The 17,644-nt window shown below is 43.1% G+C and overlaps 1 protein-coding gene across 1 annotated transcript in view; it reads left to right on the forward strand.

The window, feature by feature from the left end:
- Positions 1-17,644, forward strand: part of nbas (NBAS subunit of NRZ tethering complex) — a 189,008-nt gene that overhangs the window by 110,894 nt on the left and 60,470 nt on the right. The window contains exons 44-47 of the mRNA XM_079571869.1: positions 1,910-2,160; positions 5,894-6,234; positions 8,554-8,769; positions 11,414-11,616. Of these exons, the coding sequence (XP_079427995.1) occupies positions 1,910-2,160; positions 5,894-6,234; positions 8,554-8,769; positions 11,414-11,616 (1,011 nt within the window). The remainder of the gene's footprint in view (positions 1-1,909; positions 2,161-5,893; positions 6,235-8,553; positions 8,770-11,413; positions 11,617-17,644) is intronic.

A 17,644-nucleotide genomic window follows, 5' to 3' on the forward strand; every position in this document is an offset into this window, starting at 1 on the left:
TATTGTATTGTAGTGTGCTATAGACTGGTGCTATGTGATTGAAAAAAGCACAATACCCCCTCTTTATTAATAGAAAATAATAATAATAAAAAGCTAAGCTAACTATCTAGTGCCGCAGTATTTACAGCCAAGTTTGAGTGAAAAAAAGTATCTCCATTGTGTAATTGGATGTACAATATCCCTCTCTCCCTTTGTCTTTTCTCTCAGCGTAGTATTTACTCTCATGGACAATTAATGAGTTATAAACCACAACATGCTACGACACTTCTAGGGGCATGAGCTACTTAGTTCTGCTTTAATACAGTGATGACATTTGAAGAGGGTTTATATGTGAAATGGCTCAGGATCAAACCTGAGAATTGACAAGCTTTACTGCAGATAAATTAAGACCTGACATCTAGAGCTGACTTGTAGTTGACTCTGGATAATTACATTGCTTTACCCAAGTTAGTTTATATTGCGCACAAACTTAGTCCAATATCCTTCAAAACTTGTGTGGTGGGCCAAGAGAAATGTAGCCAATTAGTTTGTGCACACTCTCAGTCATACTAAGCCATCATCTGTATTTGAGTTATGACTTTGGGAGGTATTTGATATAGGAAATCTGTGCATGTTTCTTGCAGGTATTTGTTTGGTTAAAAATTTGAATATAATGTTGCGTGCTACCAGATTAGCTTCAGTAGAAGTAATGAACTACTCTGTTGGAATCAGCCCACCACAGTTGGAAAGAATTAATGACTCTAGCCTTCACAGTGTCTATTACAACTGGCGTACTGTCCGCTCTTTTGAAGCCTGCGTAACACTTCCACAACCCCCTGCTGAACTGTAATTTGTAAATAAATTAGCAGCAATGATTGGAGAAATACAACTTGCATGTATTCAAACTACAATGATGTGCTGAATAATCCTCTAACATTCCCTGGCACTGTATCCCGTCCTCCTGATTACCACACCAATTAAATATGAATATTTTAACTTGGACAAAACTGAAAAATTCCCACAGAAGAAGAAAAGTGGAGAGTTGTACTTGTGTCTTGTTGTGTCGCAGCTTGGAAAAAAAACAACAGCAGAAGTGGCACCAAAGCGAGCGTGCAATAGGACTATCAGAGGGACAAAAGAGACACTGGGGAGAAGTGTGGAGCCGCACAGAGCCACCTTTTGTCATCGGAAAGAGGGAGAACAAACGTACAAGAGAGGCGACATGCTGACTTTGAAGAATTAGCTCACACAACTCAAGCCGGGGCTGCCAATGTGCCCGGCGTTATGCGAGCAACCGCCAAAGTCAGGAGCTGTCTTCAAACACTATTGTTCTTGGCTTAATTCAATTTGAAAAGTGGAGTTCGGCGGAGGCTTCGGGGCTGATTCGGTGCGGTAAAAATCACTAGTATTGCTTTTTCTGCTGCTGCCTGTTCGGGCTGAATCTATTAGAGCCCCCATGGTGAATATGATTAGTGCTATTTACAATGCCGAGCTCGCGTGCTGGTTCAGTGGCCTGGTAGCAGTGCCAGTGGCTGCTAGAAAAAAAATCATGTCCTCCGTGAAGCAGTCTCATTCTAAAACATTAACACCTGTTCAAATTGACAACAGATGGCAACATACCCAGTTTCAACAAGTAAATGGTCAATATGACAGCAGGGCAACTGAGAGTTTAGTGCTTTCTCCTCACAGCAAAGAAGGGAAGGTCCTGGATTTGATTTCCAGACAGCTTGGGCCTTTCCGTGTCTCTAGTTGTTGTCAGCACATGTAAAACCCACCCCACTGCAACTGAATGTATTAGACTAAATGTACTGGCGGCAGTAGACTTTTTTTCTTGCATTAGTGCGATGATACAAGGCTGAATTCAAACTCACAAGCAACCCGTAATGATCTCGAGAGTACGATCTTATAATCCGAATTCTTCTCTCCCCAGGCTCTCCACGAAGGACATTGAATCTCGCAGCGGCTCCCTGGGCCTGTTCGACACACTAAAGAGCGACCCCGAGGCGTTCCACAGCCATATGAACAAGTATGTGCTGCCCAGCGTGGAGGGCACTGATATGGGCCGCCTGCTGTACTACTACACCCTGCTGGACGCTGCCGGCTGTCAGCCCTACGTCTCCACCGTCATCAAGCCCGAGTCGCACGTCAAACTGCTCAAGAAGCTGCGAGCCGTGGCCAGCGGTGAGGGAAACATGCTCTTCTTTAATCACTACATCTGAAAGTCCCCTGGCGGGTTCGAGGCAATGAGCGGGGGTGTGTTTCTGCTGTTAGGATATAGTCCTTCAGATGCAAAATATTAGCAGATGAATTCCTATGAACCCATTGACTTTTGGGTGAACTGAGCCTGAACTTTTCCCATTCAATTAATCATTCATTCTGTTGACATTGTATTCTTTCAGTTTTATAGTGGAAAAGCATAATGAATTCAAAAATAAATTATAGTTTTAAGATAAAACTCTTTAAGGCTTTGGAGTTTACAAATGTGATAATGAAATTGATTTACATACAAAACAGAAATTTTCATTTTCTCACCCGATGTGCGAGGTCTGAACCTGCCTGGCATACCAGATTTCTTAAACGCCTCGTGAATTACACTTTGTTCTTTGCTCCTCCGTTTCCCTGAGCCAGATGCTCCCTCCTGAAGGTCTCGATGTCCAGGTTGTGCCGTGTCACTGGCTCTTGCTCCAGCAAAGTTTTTTTTGTTGCGATTTCTGTGAAAGTGTCAGATCTCGGGAATAAAGGTCAACGGGTGTCAACAGTGTTTTCACGCCTCACTTGCTCCTTCTGCTTCTCGAGAACAGCGCGGCTTTTAAAGATGACACATGCCACATTTTGCGCTTACTTAAAATGCACCAGCAGGGGAAGTTCAACTCTCTCAACAGTGTTGCAAATACAAAGCACTATCATTTTAAAACAGAGCTTTAAAGAAATGGTAAACAAAAGCAGTTATTCATTATGTATTTATTGAGTTTGACAGAAAGTTCGTCTGATTCGAAAAACCGCTTCATAGATTCAAGATTCAAGATTGTTTATTTGTCAAACCATGTGAATGATTTGAAACAATTTTTCTCTCATCCTTGATTGTGGAGCGGCGGGTGGGGGAAGAGGGGTGGGACGGAGGTCAGGGAGCTCAGCTTCCCGATGGCCTTGTGTATGAAACTGTTCTTCAGTCGACTGGAACTGACCTGTAGATTCCACAGTCTCCTCCCTGAAGGCATTACCTTGAAGAGACTGTGCAATGGGTGTGGAGGGTCCCTTGTGACTCTGACGGCTTTGCGGGTGAGACGGGTGGAGTACATGCAGTGCTGGCGCTGTGCCACACAGTGATGGAGCTGGTCAGGATGCTCTGTATAGTCCCTCTGTAGAAGAACCACACAGAGATGGAGCTGGTCAGGATGCTCTCTATAGTCCCTCTGTAGAAGAACCACACAGTGATGGAGCTGGTCAGGATGCTCTCTATAGTCCCCTATAGAAGTTGCACATAACAGAGGCTGGGACTCTGGCTCTTCTCAGCTTGTGGAGAAAGTAGAGATGCTGATTGCTTTTCTTGACCAGTGATGTGGTGTGCATGGTCCAGGAGAGCTTCTCTGTGATGTGCACACCCAGGAACCTAGTGCTGGTCACCCTCTCCACTGCAGCACCGCTGATTGTTAGAGAAGTATGCTGGACCCGCACTCTTCCAAAGTCCACAACAATCTCTTTTGTCTTCTCCACATTTAGAGAGAGATTGTTCTGTGTGCACCACATGGCCAGACTGCTCATCTCACTCCTGTAGTCTGACTCGTCTCTGTTGCTGATGATCCCCACCACTGTTGTGTCGTCTGCAAACTTGATGAAGAGGTTTGAGTCATACTTTGGAGTGCAGAGTGAACAGGTGGGGGCTCAGCACACAGCCTTGGGGAGCCCCCGTGTTCAGTGTGATGGTTCTGGAGGACTTGCCGCCGACACGTACAGCCTGTGGTCTCCCCATCAGAAATTCCAGCAGCCAGTTGCACAGTGAAGTGTTGATCCCCAAGTGGAGCAGTTTGTGTATTAACTGCTGTGGGATTATAATGTTGAATGCTGAGGTAAAGTCTAAAAACAGCATTCTAACGTAGGAGCCCTTGTCAGGCCTGAAACATAAATGTGTCACTCTGGGTGTTGGTTTGCCCATCTCTGACCTATTTCATTGCTTCAAGAATAATTCTGCCTGTTCTCACCAGTGCCCTCTAGAAAAGTCTATTTGTTTGCCAATCTTATGAGATAATAAACTATGAGATTATGTGAAAAGCTATTACATATATCTCAACAATTTCCCCCATTGTATTTGTGTGGGCCTAAACTACTTTAAAATAAGATATCCAATTTCTATGTCTTCCTAATTTTCCGACATCCGTTTTTGTCTCTGTTTTGACACCCCCAGGACTCACTGAGAAGGTCCTGGTATAAAAGCCTTTGGGGGGTGTAGCTCGTAGATGTAAATGTTGCTTTTTGGAGCATAACAGCACCAATAAAACCCCTTTCTGCATTATTAATCGGAAGAGTTTTATTCACTGGTCTCCTGCTTCTTAGCTTATGCTTCCACTGTCGGGACACATTCACACGGCTAATGTCACTGTCACTCAAGCTGCTGGCTTTTCACTCACATTGCAACTCCTAAATGTGTCCTTCGGAGGCCCTGTTTGAGGATACAGTTGAATAAAATGGCACATATTCGAAATCAATTCACATAATAATTTGTATTAAGTTATACGTCATATACTCTCCTTGACCCGCATAAACATAAAGATCTCAACATTGGTTATTGCGTTATTGGGCAGCCGTTCTTTTGGATATTGAGACATTGTTGCCACACTCAATATCATTAGGAAGTCTGAGTGTTTCGTCTTGAGGGGATCGAGGCTCGCGCAGGTTGGACAATGAAGTGGGTGTGGGATGGGACGTGTGTAAGTGCCTGTCGCTCTCATTTGCGGTTTGCGAATGTGTCCGTCTGAAAGCCCTCTTACTCTTATCATGTTTTTGGTATGTGTGTTCGTATGGGATTCCCAGCCTCGGCAGCCGCAGAGCCCTCCCTAAAGACCGGACAGCGTTAAATATTAAAGGCCCAGACAGAGTGCGTGTTTTCCCGGTAATGTGTCTGTCTGAGGAGGTGGTGAAGGTGATGCGCATCGACATACAGTAGCTATGAATCATTGTACGCGGACACGACCAACCACAAACCAATATCAGACGGGCTGAGTAGTATTTTATCTTTCCGTTCCAGTAATTAAACCTTTCAAGATCTTTCGATGACTGGTACCTGACCAATACTTTTTCCCCTGCCTTGGCTGCATTCAATCCTTATCTGGCGCCGTGAAACAGAATAGTGTTTGCTCATTCTCTAACAGACAATTTCTTTTAGCACAGCAGGGCATTTTTAACCATCTTATTGTACTGGAACTGCCTAGAAACCCTCTCTGCAGCCCAAGGACTCACCAGGTCAAAACTTGGTACAAACAGATTCCAAGATCATTAGTAACTTCACTTTCGTTTTTTCAAAGCTACAGAGGCATTATGTTACTGTATCCAACCTTGAAAACACATCAGTGCAAAAATAGTAATAATAGCAGCAAAACATTTATCTTGATGGATTTTTAAGATGTTTTGATGTCATTCTCAAATCCAATAGAGCCGATTTAAATCTGCTGTCCATACAAAATCACAGGTGGATTCTTGTTTTTTAGCACCTTAAGTCAACTATCTTTATCACCAAAGAAAATAAAAAGAGTGGTGCGCACTGAATGGGTGCTGCTGCCGGATGCTCTCTCATCGAATGCAATTTCTCCATCTGTGAGATCAATAAAGTATCATCTTATCTTATCTTATAGAAATGTTATGTTGCCAGTTGGTTTTGTTTTAACCAATCCGTCTCTGAATGTACTTGTTGTTTCCTTAGGTCTGGATTATCGCAAACTGACGGATGAATCCCTAAACCCCCTGCTCACCCTGGAACCTGTGCTCACCAGTCAAAATGTCCTGTCCATCTCCAAACTGGCCACCCGCCTGCCCGTGCCCGGGGGAGAGGGGCAGACTGTCTCCCCCAGTGCAGTGCATGCGATCTGGCTGAAGAAGCTTTTCTGGAGGGGGGACCCTCAGCTCCTAAAGAGAGCGCCCCAGAACGACCAGGACTTCCTCCACGCCTACGACACCTGCGCCAAATTCCTCGACAGGCTGGTCCCAAGTGACGCTGTGGACTTTTTGGACAACATCACTTTCTCGCCCAAAGCATTTGAAGAAGTAAGAATTTAGGTGGCGGAAATGATATTCAATACAGAAAAGACTATCTTCTGTATTAAATATAAATATAAATGTCAGCAGTATTGGCAAAGTATTTAAGTTTGCCAGTTCAAGTCCTTTCCCTGAACCTGACTGAAGCTGCTAAAAGAGAGAATAAAGAGTTGTCTAGGTGTCTATACTCTACCTGGACGTGAACTAGCTTCAAACTGACACACAGTAAGTTCAGCACAAAGGGTGATTAGCTTCAGGCTATCGCCAAAAAATTCATATTGTGTAAAAGTCCACAGATTTTCCTATCACTGCATCGCGTTGAAAAGCTGTATCTTCTGACGAGTCATCTCTGATGCCTCTGGCTCATTTTTGGGAAAAGTTATAATCCTTCTTTTTAATTTAAAATATACGATTCAGTTTCAGAGTTGGGCTGCCCCAAAGCACAGGCCAGTCATGATTTATAAAAGAAATTATAAAATTGCACATGAAATGTCAGCCCTATAATTACATCACTCTGAAAAATGGTCCTGTCGTGGACTGGAAGTGCCTGAGTGTGCCCCTTATCAATAGTTTCCAACTGTGGATTTTTTTCCCGCTGGCACACTGCCATCCTTTTCTCCCCAGACCTTTTTCAGCCATTATATCCAATAACTTTCTGAGAGCTAATTGATCCTTTTCTTCTTCAGTACCAATTAAACTCTAGTTCCCAGCTGGCAATGTGTCTGTACAGAGCTTTATAACATGTAAATTAGCCCTGAAATGTCTGGTCACTCTTTTCTAATCCCTAAGCGTTTTTAGCTGTTAGCAGCGTATGTGACCTTTAACTCATGAGTGAGATGGATTGATCCCATTCCCACAAGGCTATAGTGGTTTAGAGAGATAGCCAGGAGTTATTTAGCCCAGTTGTTGGGGGAATGGGGCGCTGGCATTTCTGTCCCTCTGATCTATTGATTTTAGATGGACTCTTTAGTGGAAGCTTCCTCTCCTTTATCAACTTTCACCCCCTTTAACCTTTGACTTTGAGCGATGTCGGCTGATACTGTGTCTGCCTCAACACAGAGAAAAGCTAATGACCACCACTCTAGTGTAGGACTTCATATCATACACATACACATACACAGGCCCCCCTGCTGTAGCTCCCAAGACAAATAGCACCAGTCTGTCGGGCTATTTACTTGAGTGATCACCCTCTCCTGCTGGAGGAACAACTGTCAATTCTTTTTAAGTTATCTGGCCAATGCAGGTACTGTACCGTATGCGGTTAAGGTAGCTGCGGGCGGTTTGAGAAATCATTGGTGTCTTCTTAAAGCCTGACAATGCCTGCAGCTCAATGCTCTATGTATCAATGGCTGACCTGCTGCCACTGAATGAAGTCACTTACAGAGCGCCCAGCTATGGCCCTCCCATTCACTTTCACATGAGCTCAAACTGTGGTTCAAATGGCTCTTCAAAGAGTGGCACAGCTGGTAGTACCAATTTGGGTAATACATGTTCTCACTGAGAGGTTTGAATGTCTTCTATATTCCCCAATCAAAAGCATGCAAAGGCAGGCCATTTCCCTGGTTAAGCCTTTAGTTATTTTCAATGGCATGATGAATGATTGGAGTGCATGTTGTAAGTTAATTTTAGACTGTAGACTAGCGTATGGCGCCTAACCATAGTCTAAAAACTAAAAAGGTGTGCTCATATTGATCAAAAAGAGTGTTAACCTCTTAACCCCCTCCCGAACAGAGCACATTTTCTCCAGTGTGGCTTTACCCCAGTCGAAAAACTTCTTGAAAAGGGTCAAAATAGCACCAAACATAAGAAGAAAAGCAATGGAAAACAAAAATGTGACAAAAACGTGACAAAAATCTGGAACGAAAAATGAAATGAAAAACAGAGCAACAAAAAAAGGGACAAAAAGTGACAAAAAAGTGATGAAAATAAGAGGGTATAGCTCCATTAAATATGTTTTGTAGGTCTTGGCTTTCAAATGAGGCGTTACTCTGGCCTGTAGGCTGTGACCTCATGGATTTGGATAAAGCTGAACAGGAGAAAATGCACTCGGTTAAGGCAGGGGTCAAGAGGTTAAAAAGTAGAAGAGTTGACATTTTTAGTCCAACATATAATTATTCAAATACGACCTGTGCCACACTAGACTCAACACTTGCTCTATAATGTCCGTGACACTCCTGAAACTCCTCCAGTTTGGACTCCGCCAAAAGCCCTTACAGTATTTGCGCCCAGACCTTTTTAAAAAGTGTGAAAAGATGAATAAATATTTCTAATGCAATGCTTTCTTTGCCCGGGATGACCCCTCTCTCTATTGTTTCTGCTTCCCCTCAGCTGAGCATCTCGGCGAGGTCGGAGGTGATAAAGCGTGCTACCAAATCGCTGCGGCAGCTGGCAGAGAAGGGCCGGAAGAGAGGAGGTGGGGAGCAGGAGGAGAAGGACCCAGCGGGGATGGGTTTTGATGAGGCGCTAACTCACCTGCAGCAGTCCCAGTCCCACCTGGACACTCTGAGCCTGCCCTGCATAATGTCACTGAGGGACAGCCAACAGGTACGGCCCATCTGCTCCCTTCACCCACGGTAACCTTTACTTTAAACAACGCCTCTTAGCAAGGCGTGTGTGCTTTCACAAGGAACCAGTCTGAGGTTTTCTGGGGTAAAACGACGATTGCTGGAGATGTTCTGGACAGAAATGATCAATATAGTCATTAGTGGATTGTTGTTTGGAAGATTACAATTTCAAGTTGATCATAAATTACAAAAGAACAAAAATGCTACTATAACAGGAAAGAAAATGCTCTAGTTTATTGTAAAGTCTTTTTAGCAACACTGCAAATCTGATTGTTTGTTAATATAGCCCGCCGCTTGTTTTGTGTGTTTCTCTTGGCCCCTGCAGATCAGCCAAGGACATGTTAAATTGGGCCACTATATGACCACATACACTCTGACACTGTGTGCACTGCGCTATATCTCATTAAGCAAAGTCAGACTGTCTTACCAATCTGTCACCTCCCTCCAGTCTAATGCGGGCCAGCACTGAGCGGATGTTATGATTCAGCAAGCGCCGGTTACCACAGCAACCATACATTACCCATTAAACCCCCATACCGAACAGGATCATGTAATACCAATGGTGGGTCATGAATCAACTAATGGGTCATGAATAGGGCTGGGTATTGTAAAAAAAATTCCAATACTGGTGCTTTAATGATACTTGGCTTTCGATACCGATACCTGAACGATACTTTTTTCAATACCTGTACTAAAATATTTGTCATATAGAACCATAAAACAGATTAATAATATTCATTTATTCCTTTTCCTTCCATTTCATTCCTGTTACATTTGTATCATTTGTTTGAGGTGAAACAACCAAGAAACCAAGACAGAAGGGGAGAAAAAACAAAAAAAAGTTTTTTCCCCAATACCCCTAAATCTTCTCAAATGTTTCCACTTTTTCCTCTAATTTTGCTATGTGTTTTTCCCCAATTTCCCCAAAAGTTTCAACTTTTTTTTTCTATTTTTTCTTTTTTTTTAAGTTACAATTTAAGTTTAGGCTTATTGAATGCATAAATGTTCTGAGGAGAAAAGTTTACATAAAATATACAGTATATTGTTTGAGAACCACTAATAACACATAATTTGATTCATATTAATTCAATCTTTCCGCCGTAAAAAATCCTTTTAAGGAAGAAAGACACGTAAATATTTGAGATTAAGTTCACTGATTCTGAACGTTACTTGACAGGACAAAAGGCAAACAAGCCACTAACGTGAAGGATAAAAGAGTACAATCAACTTCTCCAGCAGTTTGAGAACCGCTCATAGATAATAACATCAGGGTGAGCTAACTTGCTCTCCAATCATGTGGAAAGCCGTGGTATCCTTGGAGCTGGGTAAAAAGGATATACAGTAGGAACAAGGAAAGGGCAGGAAGGCAGAGAGAGACCGATGGTAGGAGAGCCTTAGGCTCTGTTTGCCTACACTTGAGTCATTTATCAAGAGTATATGTGTAGCTGCTGGGACTTACTGTGTGGATTGTGCATGAATCTGCTGCAGGGGCCTTGACCTGCCATGAGGACACTAAATTATCCATTGCTCACTCGTGCCATAAAGCTGAAATGAATTTATTGTCACGTTTTTGTCCAGTTGCTTCTAATAACTTAAACTTTCTACTGTGCTTTTTATGTATGCCCAGCTACATTTTATTTACTGGTACATCCCAAAGCTTGGATTTCAAGAAGATGTCCAAAAGTTTTTGATACTCAAGGACACTAGCACTCTACAGTTTCTTGATTGTTTGAAAGCGTGTCCCCCAAGAAAGCATCAAATCGCCTTAAAATCCATTGTAAATGTGAATCTCCCTCAAAAGCTAAAAGAGCACAATGCCGACTGCTGCTTATAGCCAACCTTAGAGCTAACCATTGTTGCATTACCACTGCCTTACTCAAAAATTCACTCTCTCCAGCCTAAAATAAAATTAGACAGTGGTTCTCAAACCTTTCACAGTACATACTACCCAGACTATGGAATTAAGAATGGACAAAATGTGGCCTCCTTCTTTCTAAAACCGTAGAGAAATGGCAGCTGGCTCCTGAAGTTCCTGGCTCCTATGGACTTTTCATTGAAACTTGCCCCTCTTTATTGAACAGACTTGTCATTCATACCTTCACATGTTTGTCTTAACATGCGGAACATCTTCCTAATTTTATCCTTTCACTATTTGAATTTTTGTTCAATCCTAAATAATGGAGAATGTGTTATTAGAAGCTTGTTGGCTGTAGCTTGCAGTTGAAAGCTTGTTTTTAAGCTGGATAGACCTCTGTGACAGGGCAGTGGTTAAACTAAAAAGACATTCTGCCAAGCCGAGACAACTTCTTTTCAGGGTGTGCTTCTTTTTCATTAGAAAAGGGAAAAACAGAGCAAGGTGGTACAGAGGGTGAGGCAGAGCAGGTTTCTATTGCCCTCTGGGTTAATATCTACAGAGAGCATCACTCTCCAACACAAACTCCACTTAGTAAACTTCTCACAGCACTCTTGTCTCTTCACTTTTCTTCATTTCCTGCTTGCTTTCCTCTCAGAGAGACTTTTTCATTTGTTATGATTTGCTAAAATCCTGTCTGCCCTGTTGGCGCGGCAGGTCGGACATGTCGGCACACTGCACTCCATCTTTCTTTGTTTTTGCCTATTTCCAGGAAGAGCTGCGGGGGTACAGCCGACTTTACGATCTGTCCCGATCCGAGAGGGCCAAGGTGCAGGAGCTGGCAGTCACCATGGCGACTGATGGGCACCCTCTGGCGCAGATCAGAGAAGTCCTGGGGGCGGCAGTGGGACCCTTGGACCTGTCCGTCAAAACAGTGCTCCGTGATGCTGTGGAGAGAGTGGTGGCTGCGCTTAGGTATTGGATTTTTACTACAAGTCCCTGGGGCTCACTAAAGTCTCTGCATTTTGTCTGAATGGGCGGGGTTTGGGTAGAAGGTTGCTATGGATACACTTGCTATTGCCTTTGGGTACTCGCTGATTTGTGCTGATTTGGACAATATGTTTAATTGTGAAACTGATAACTGAGAAGCTTAAATATAAACTAATGCAATATTCACCTGCATTTCAGGGCATGTTTGCAGATGAACTACAGGGTTAGCCTCTTTTAACGGTGATAAATCCCCTTATGTTGACTGATCTTGTTTTTGTTTTCAGAGCACATACCTCAATAATTGCAGTGTTTACAGTTTGCTAATATCGAACATTAAAATTACGATTTCTATTGTAATTATGAACAGGAGTTTTGGGGTTAAAGTTTGTTATGGTGGTAGCCTTTGATATTCCCTCATGGAAAACAAACTAACCCTTTCCATTAATCCAAATACACTCAACACTGCGCCGGTGACATCGAACCTGATTGAAATCCCGACAAGTTTAGAGAGTCCTACATATCCCAGCGCTTACGGGAAAAACGCACAAAAGCAGCATTTATATTAAAGCCTGAGTGGGAGGTTGGGGTTGCATGAATAATAGTTGCTGTTGTCTTACTCTCTGTTGTTCGGGAAGATTATTTTCTTGGATTTCAACCCAAGAGATTATGTTGTGTTGAATAGTAGATTTCCACTGCAAAATGTGCACCCTATCTACTTTTTGGATAGATATTGTTTATCAAACGAGGAACAGCCTGAAGTTGTTTAATGAAATATATGTTTTTATTTCCTTTAACTTCTATTCTATTTTTTTTTTTTCATTTATATCTGATGTGTCTGTATAGCATGTCTGTATAGCATGCACAGGATAGGAATTTACTACATAAAATGTGCTCAAAGCGAAGCCCCTTGGTGGAGAACGTTGTATGAATTCTATACATTAACATCAAGCAGTGTATAGAACATTCTGACAGGCGCTTTGTTCACTGCGTGCTTTCACAGTGGCTCTCAAAATTCACTGTAATGAATTAAAACTTTAGATGGGCTCAAACAACAATTCTGATCTTTAATACATTCTGTGTATCGATTTTCTGCCTAATGCCACCATTTTAGCTGTAATTCCCCTTGAGGGACAAATGCTGACTGAAATCTGTCTCCAATTATAACCTTAAGCATTTATTTGAAATTCCTGGCCAGTCAGTGCTGCCAGTCGTTGACGTGACAGCTTCTGAGTGGGATATTAATCATATACAGCGTTGCACTGTTGGACTCCCTGTGTAGAGTCATTTCGCAAAAGGCGCAGGAATAAGACGGGGCTGGAGAAAATCGCACAGGTGTGGGCCACTCTCCACAGGATGGCGATCCCAACAAAAGCAACGTGAACATCAAGTTGTCAGGTTCATGAATGTGTTAATACCTTTCTTTACTTATTGTAATATTTCAATCACTCCACAGTCTGTCAAAAGCATTTGCATTCGCTTTTACATTTTTACATATCGGAAATAGCTTTAAAAGTGGTTTGAAACTTTTTTTTGAACCCACTCACTGTGCATGATTTATCTGCCTAAATATTGACATGCAACACCATACACAAACATCCCAGGCCGGCGGATGTCTTCTTCTTCTTTTTTTGATAACTGTAAATACACTGGTCCGCTTCTGGCTCTGAGTGTCAGTGGGGAAAAAGCTCAGTCAAAGCAAATGCCTCAAGTCTGAGATTGGCTCCACTGTTGCGGCCTGTGGGAGTTGAGTGAAGTGCACTTTATTGGTGACTCTCTGCTCCCCACTTACAGGATAGACAGAGAGATGATTCATACGGTCATATAGTACAATCATGCTGCGTTTAGAGTCTGGGAAGGGTTTAAATCTATACTGATGCCTTGGAGCCTGTTTGACAAAGGTTTTTTGATAGACCTTTATCTTTGATTTTGCTTGTTTTTTTCAGATGTGTTATCATTTGTTTTTTATTCTTTTTTGTTGTAGCTGTGAAGACGAAAATAACTTCCTTCTGTTGTTCTGTCGTCTTTATAGAAACTGCATTCCAACCGCTTTTCTGAGCTTGTACTTTCACTTGTGGCAGCAGAGATGTACTTTTAGAATTATCAGGCAGACTGGAAAATAATTCATTTTTGATCATGAAATGAGACAATCTTGGCTGGAACTACTTTTTATTCACAAAAAAACATGTATTGTTTAGAAATGTTCAGAATCACCACTGAACTTGGTGTGCAAGAACTCAATTTACATCTATCTTGCAAGTAAACCAAGTTACGCTCACAGCATCGGGGGTTGCTTAGTGGATATTACAAAATGCCACATTGGTCTCAACATGGAGTCCAGCAAACAGTGGCTGAGTGAAGGTGGTCTGGACTTTATGAAGCAGGGTTATAGTTTGTTCCTTGACGCTGTAAAACGACAGAACCCCTGCACCATGGTCCAGATAAATCCCATTTCTGGAGCCCTGCGGGCCGAGGACCAGAAAGCGATGGTCTTTGTGATTGAATTTGTTCCCCTTTTTGTCACAGTCTATGGCCCATGATTTATCATTGGATCCAAAAGCACTTTCTTTTGCATTTCCTTTTCTCTGAATGCTCTTGTAAGCCAGTGCTATGTAAACCACTGAACCGCTCCACTCCACCTCAAAGTAAGGGCGTCCCGTCATGCTCTCCCTGCTCGGGACCTCTGGTTCTCCAACACAAAGGTCACCCTCCTGGAGCCTTCAGACAGGGCCAGCTCTGAGTGTGCTGCGTTTGAGTCCAGTGTCAGGTCAGTGTGGTACCGGAGGAAGTCCTCTGGAGCTAGGCTCCACTGAGGGGTGTAAATCCTGACTTAGAGCCTGTGAGAGGTTGTCCACACCTTCTCTCAGAATGATCTCGAGCTGATACAGGAGACTTTGGGCTGGGATCTCCACAAAACAGGAACGAGAGCTTGTTTGATGCCGGGATGGGTCTGAAGCCTCTGGCCTCATGCTCAGAGGCTCCTGTGCAGGAAGAGGCAATGGTCTCCTGTGAGAGACATTGAGTCAGTGCCATTGAGGATGGTTTTCAGCTCAGTGATGTAACGCTGCAGTTTGTCCTGATGCTTTTGGGCTTGAGATTCTTCAGATTTGAGCTTTGATAGGATCTGCTGCTCCGCTTCAGATCACTTTCTCTGCAAGAAAAGGATCAGTCTTGCGAAACTGTCCCTGCTGCGCTGTTTCCTGGGCAGAGTTTCTGATTGCCTGCATCGCCAGTGTGAGCTCCTGCACTTGTGTTTCTCTGTCCTGGAAGGTCTTGACGAGCTGGTTCCTCTTCTACAGCCAACACCGTGTGATGGTCCTTGTATTGTTGAATGGAGCACAGGGAGCAGATGCTCTGCTGGTCAGTGTGGCAGAACAGTTCCAGTACCTTATTGTGAAAAGATCAGATGTAGTCGGCGAGATGATGTCACGGCGCCACCAGCTGGTGGGTTTTAAACGCAGGAGACCGATGATGAGGCTGGACATGGTCGTCACAGTACGAGGCCAGATACTGCAGACATGACTTGACTGCCTTTTGCCTTGTCTCATCACAAGTGTCACAGGCCACGTCTCCAGGTCCGACAGGACAGTGGTCTGCACGGCTCTTTGTCTGTCCAGTTTTCAGCAGCTGCTCCACTAGATCCGCCAACCAGAGGACTGAAGGACTGAAGCTCTGTCTGCACTGAGGACAGGTGTAGAGGCTCCGCTGGTCCCAATGTGCCTCGAGACACTTCATGCAGTAGCTGTGTCCATAGGGAGTGGTCACTGGATCCGTCAGGTGCTCCAAACAGATGGAGCAGGATATTGATGCCAGTGCTCTCTGCCACATAATTACAAGCCTTGTTTCTTTGACAGAAGTGAGGCTTTATCACTGTTCAGTGTGTATATACTGACAGAGGGAAGAGTCAAATGGGAAACTGGTTTGGAATTTTGTTCCTCGTACCTTTCTCGTACTGTACGTCGCAATGGTTCCACATAAAAATCAGACGTCCTTGATTGTGTCATTACCTGACTTGGCTCTTGTGAAGCAAACTCTTCAGAACATAATCACATGAGTCACATGTCAGATCTGAAGAGTGCGCCTCAATCAAGCCTTTTATCAACGGGTGGAAAACACAGTGCAAATATTCTGTACATACACTGACAAAGCTGACATACTCTTTCTTATACTGGCACCACCACTAGTCCACTGCTATTTATGTTATTGCTTGAATTTTATCTTCTAAAATTACCTTACATTAAATGATTTGTAATAATTCATTTCTAACCCATACATTCTCACTCAACACACACCTTAACCTTTGTGAAACCAGCTGCTTGTTTAGTCAAGTGAACTGTGCTTGATAATGCAGTTTTACAAGCCACCAAGTGCTTTTGCATGAAGAGCGTTGTGACGATGGACCAATGAGCAAGACTTTACAGACATAGACCTGAGATATATGCACCAGCCGATTGGAGAGATAAACCAGCGCCAACTGCATTGATCATATCCCTTCCTCATTTCCTTGTTTTTATGAACGCTCAATGGGGCATGGTGCAGATAGATTCCACCTGCTTTTATGCGCAGAACACGATGGGCTTCAGTGAGCTCGGAGGACACAAGATTGAGTTGCATTGAGACAAGCCCAAACACCCTACATTGATTTACAACAACCACACTTTACCAAAATGCTATATAATATTACTATAATGTAGAACCAAAGCACCAACGGAAATTCATGAGGTTGCTCACTTACACCTTATTTTTTATTGTTTTAGTTTTCTCAGAATACTGTTTTCTCAGAATACTTGGGGATCAAAGCCAGCACATAGCCCTTCGACAACGTCTCAACTTTTGAACTGAATCATTTATGCTATGCTACCTCGATTTATCCCCTCGTGGAGGCCTAGTCCCCTTAAGCAACTGCACATTATCATCACTCTAGTAATAAAAACACACCCCATGAACATCTATGGTGCAACGCGCTCCTTCGCTTCACACACACACACACACACACACACACCCAGTCTTATTTGTATGCTCCCTCCTTTCCCTTATCTCTGATTCATTATCGTCTTATAATTAATGCAGCCTGATACAGTTGTGCCCCTCTAGATCTCACTCTACATCATGTGGGTGCACGGTGCAGATTATGTATTCACTAGAGGTTTTACTATTGCCAGAACGTGTCAGTCACTGTTCTGGCAAATGAATATCCCTTCATGCATTGAAGTATGGACTAGGCATAGCCGCGGGGCATTAAAATAGCTTTCCGTTTGGCAGGTATGCATGAGGCAGCCTTGTTTTTTTTTTTTTTTGTCTTGCAGCAACCCTACTAATGCTGAGGCTAATGGCAATCTCGTGTAACTGTCGTAACTGGGTGCAAGCCGCCGTGTAAAAGGAAGAAGCGCTAAACGAAGTTGCAAAGTCATCTTTTCGCGATGATTTGCTTATTTTACTCAGTTTTATGTACTACTACGGTACTTTTTGCTGTGTTTGTGTTGGAGCCCGGCGTCGCGTTGAGTCAGGGGAAATCTCCCACTTTCCCCCATTTCTGTCTCAGTGAAAAATGACCATCCTCCCGCAACATATAGAGCACACACTCCACACACTGCAGCAAAAATCCACAACTGTGCTAATGACACTGCAGAAACATCCCACCGTTTGCTCTCAAACATCAAAAGAACCATTTCCTCTGTATTTGATTCTGTAGAAATGTAATTTCCCGGGATATTTCAGGAAGGGAAGTCTTTCATCTTCTGAAATCTAATCGCAATTGACTCAGACCTTTCCTTTTATAACATGTACTTTATTATCCAAATTTGGAAATTGTTCTTGCATTTAATCCATCCCTCAAATCCGCTGAGAAAACGAACCTTGCAGCACCCAAAGACCCGTCTCTAGATCCATCTTGGCCCATGGTCATGCACGGCTGATATTTTTGACAGATATTTTTTTAAATTTCTTGTCTATGATGTCCTATATGAGGCTTCTAAACTGTCAAATGTGTTGAACAGTGACAGCAGGGGCCGTTTTA

The sequence above is a fragment of the Gobius niger genome, assembly GCF_951799975.1.
Source record: "Gobius niger genome assembly, chromosome: 15".
NCBI classification, from domain to species: Eukaryota; Metazoa; Chordata; class Actinopteri; order Gobiiformes; family Gobiidae; genus Gobius; species Gobius niger.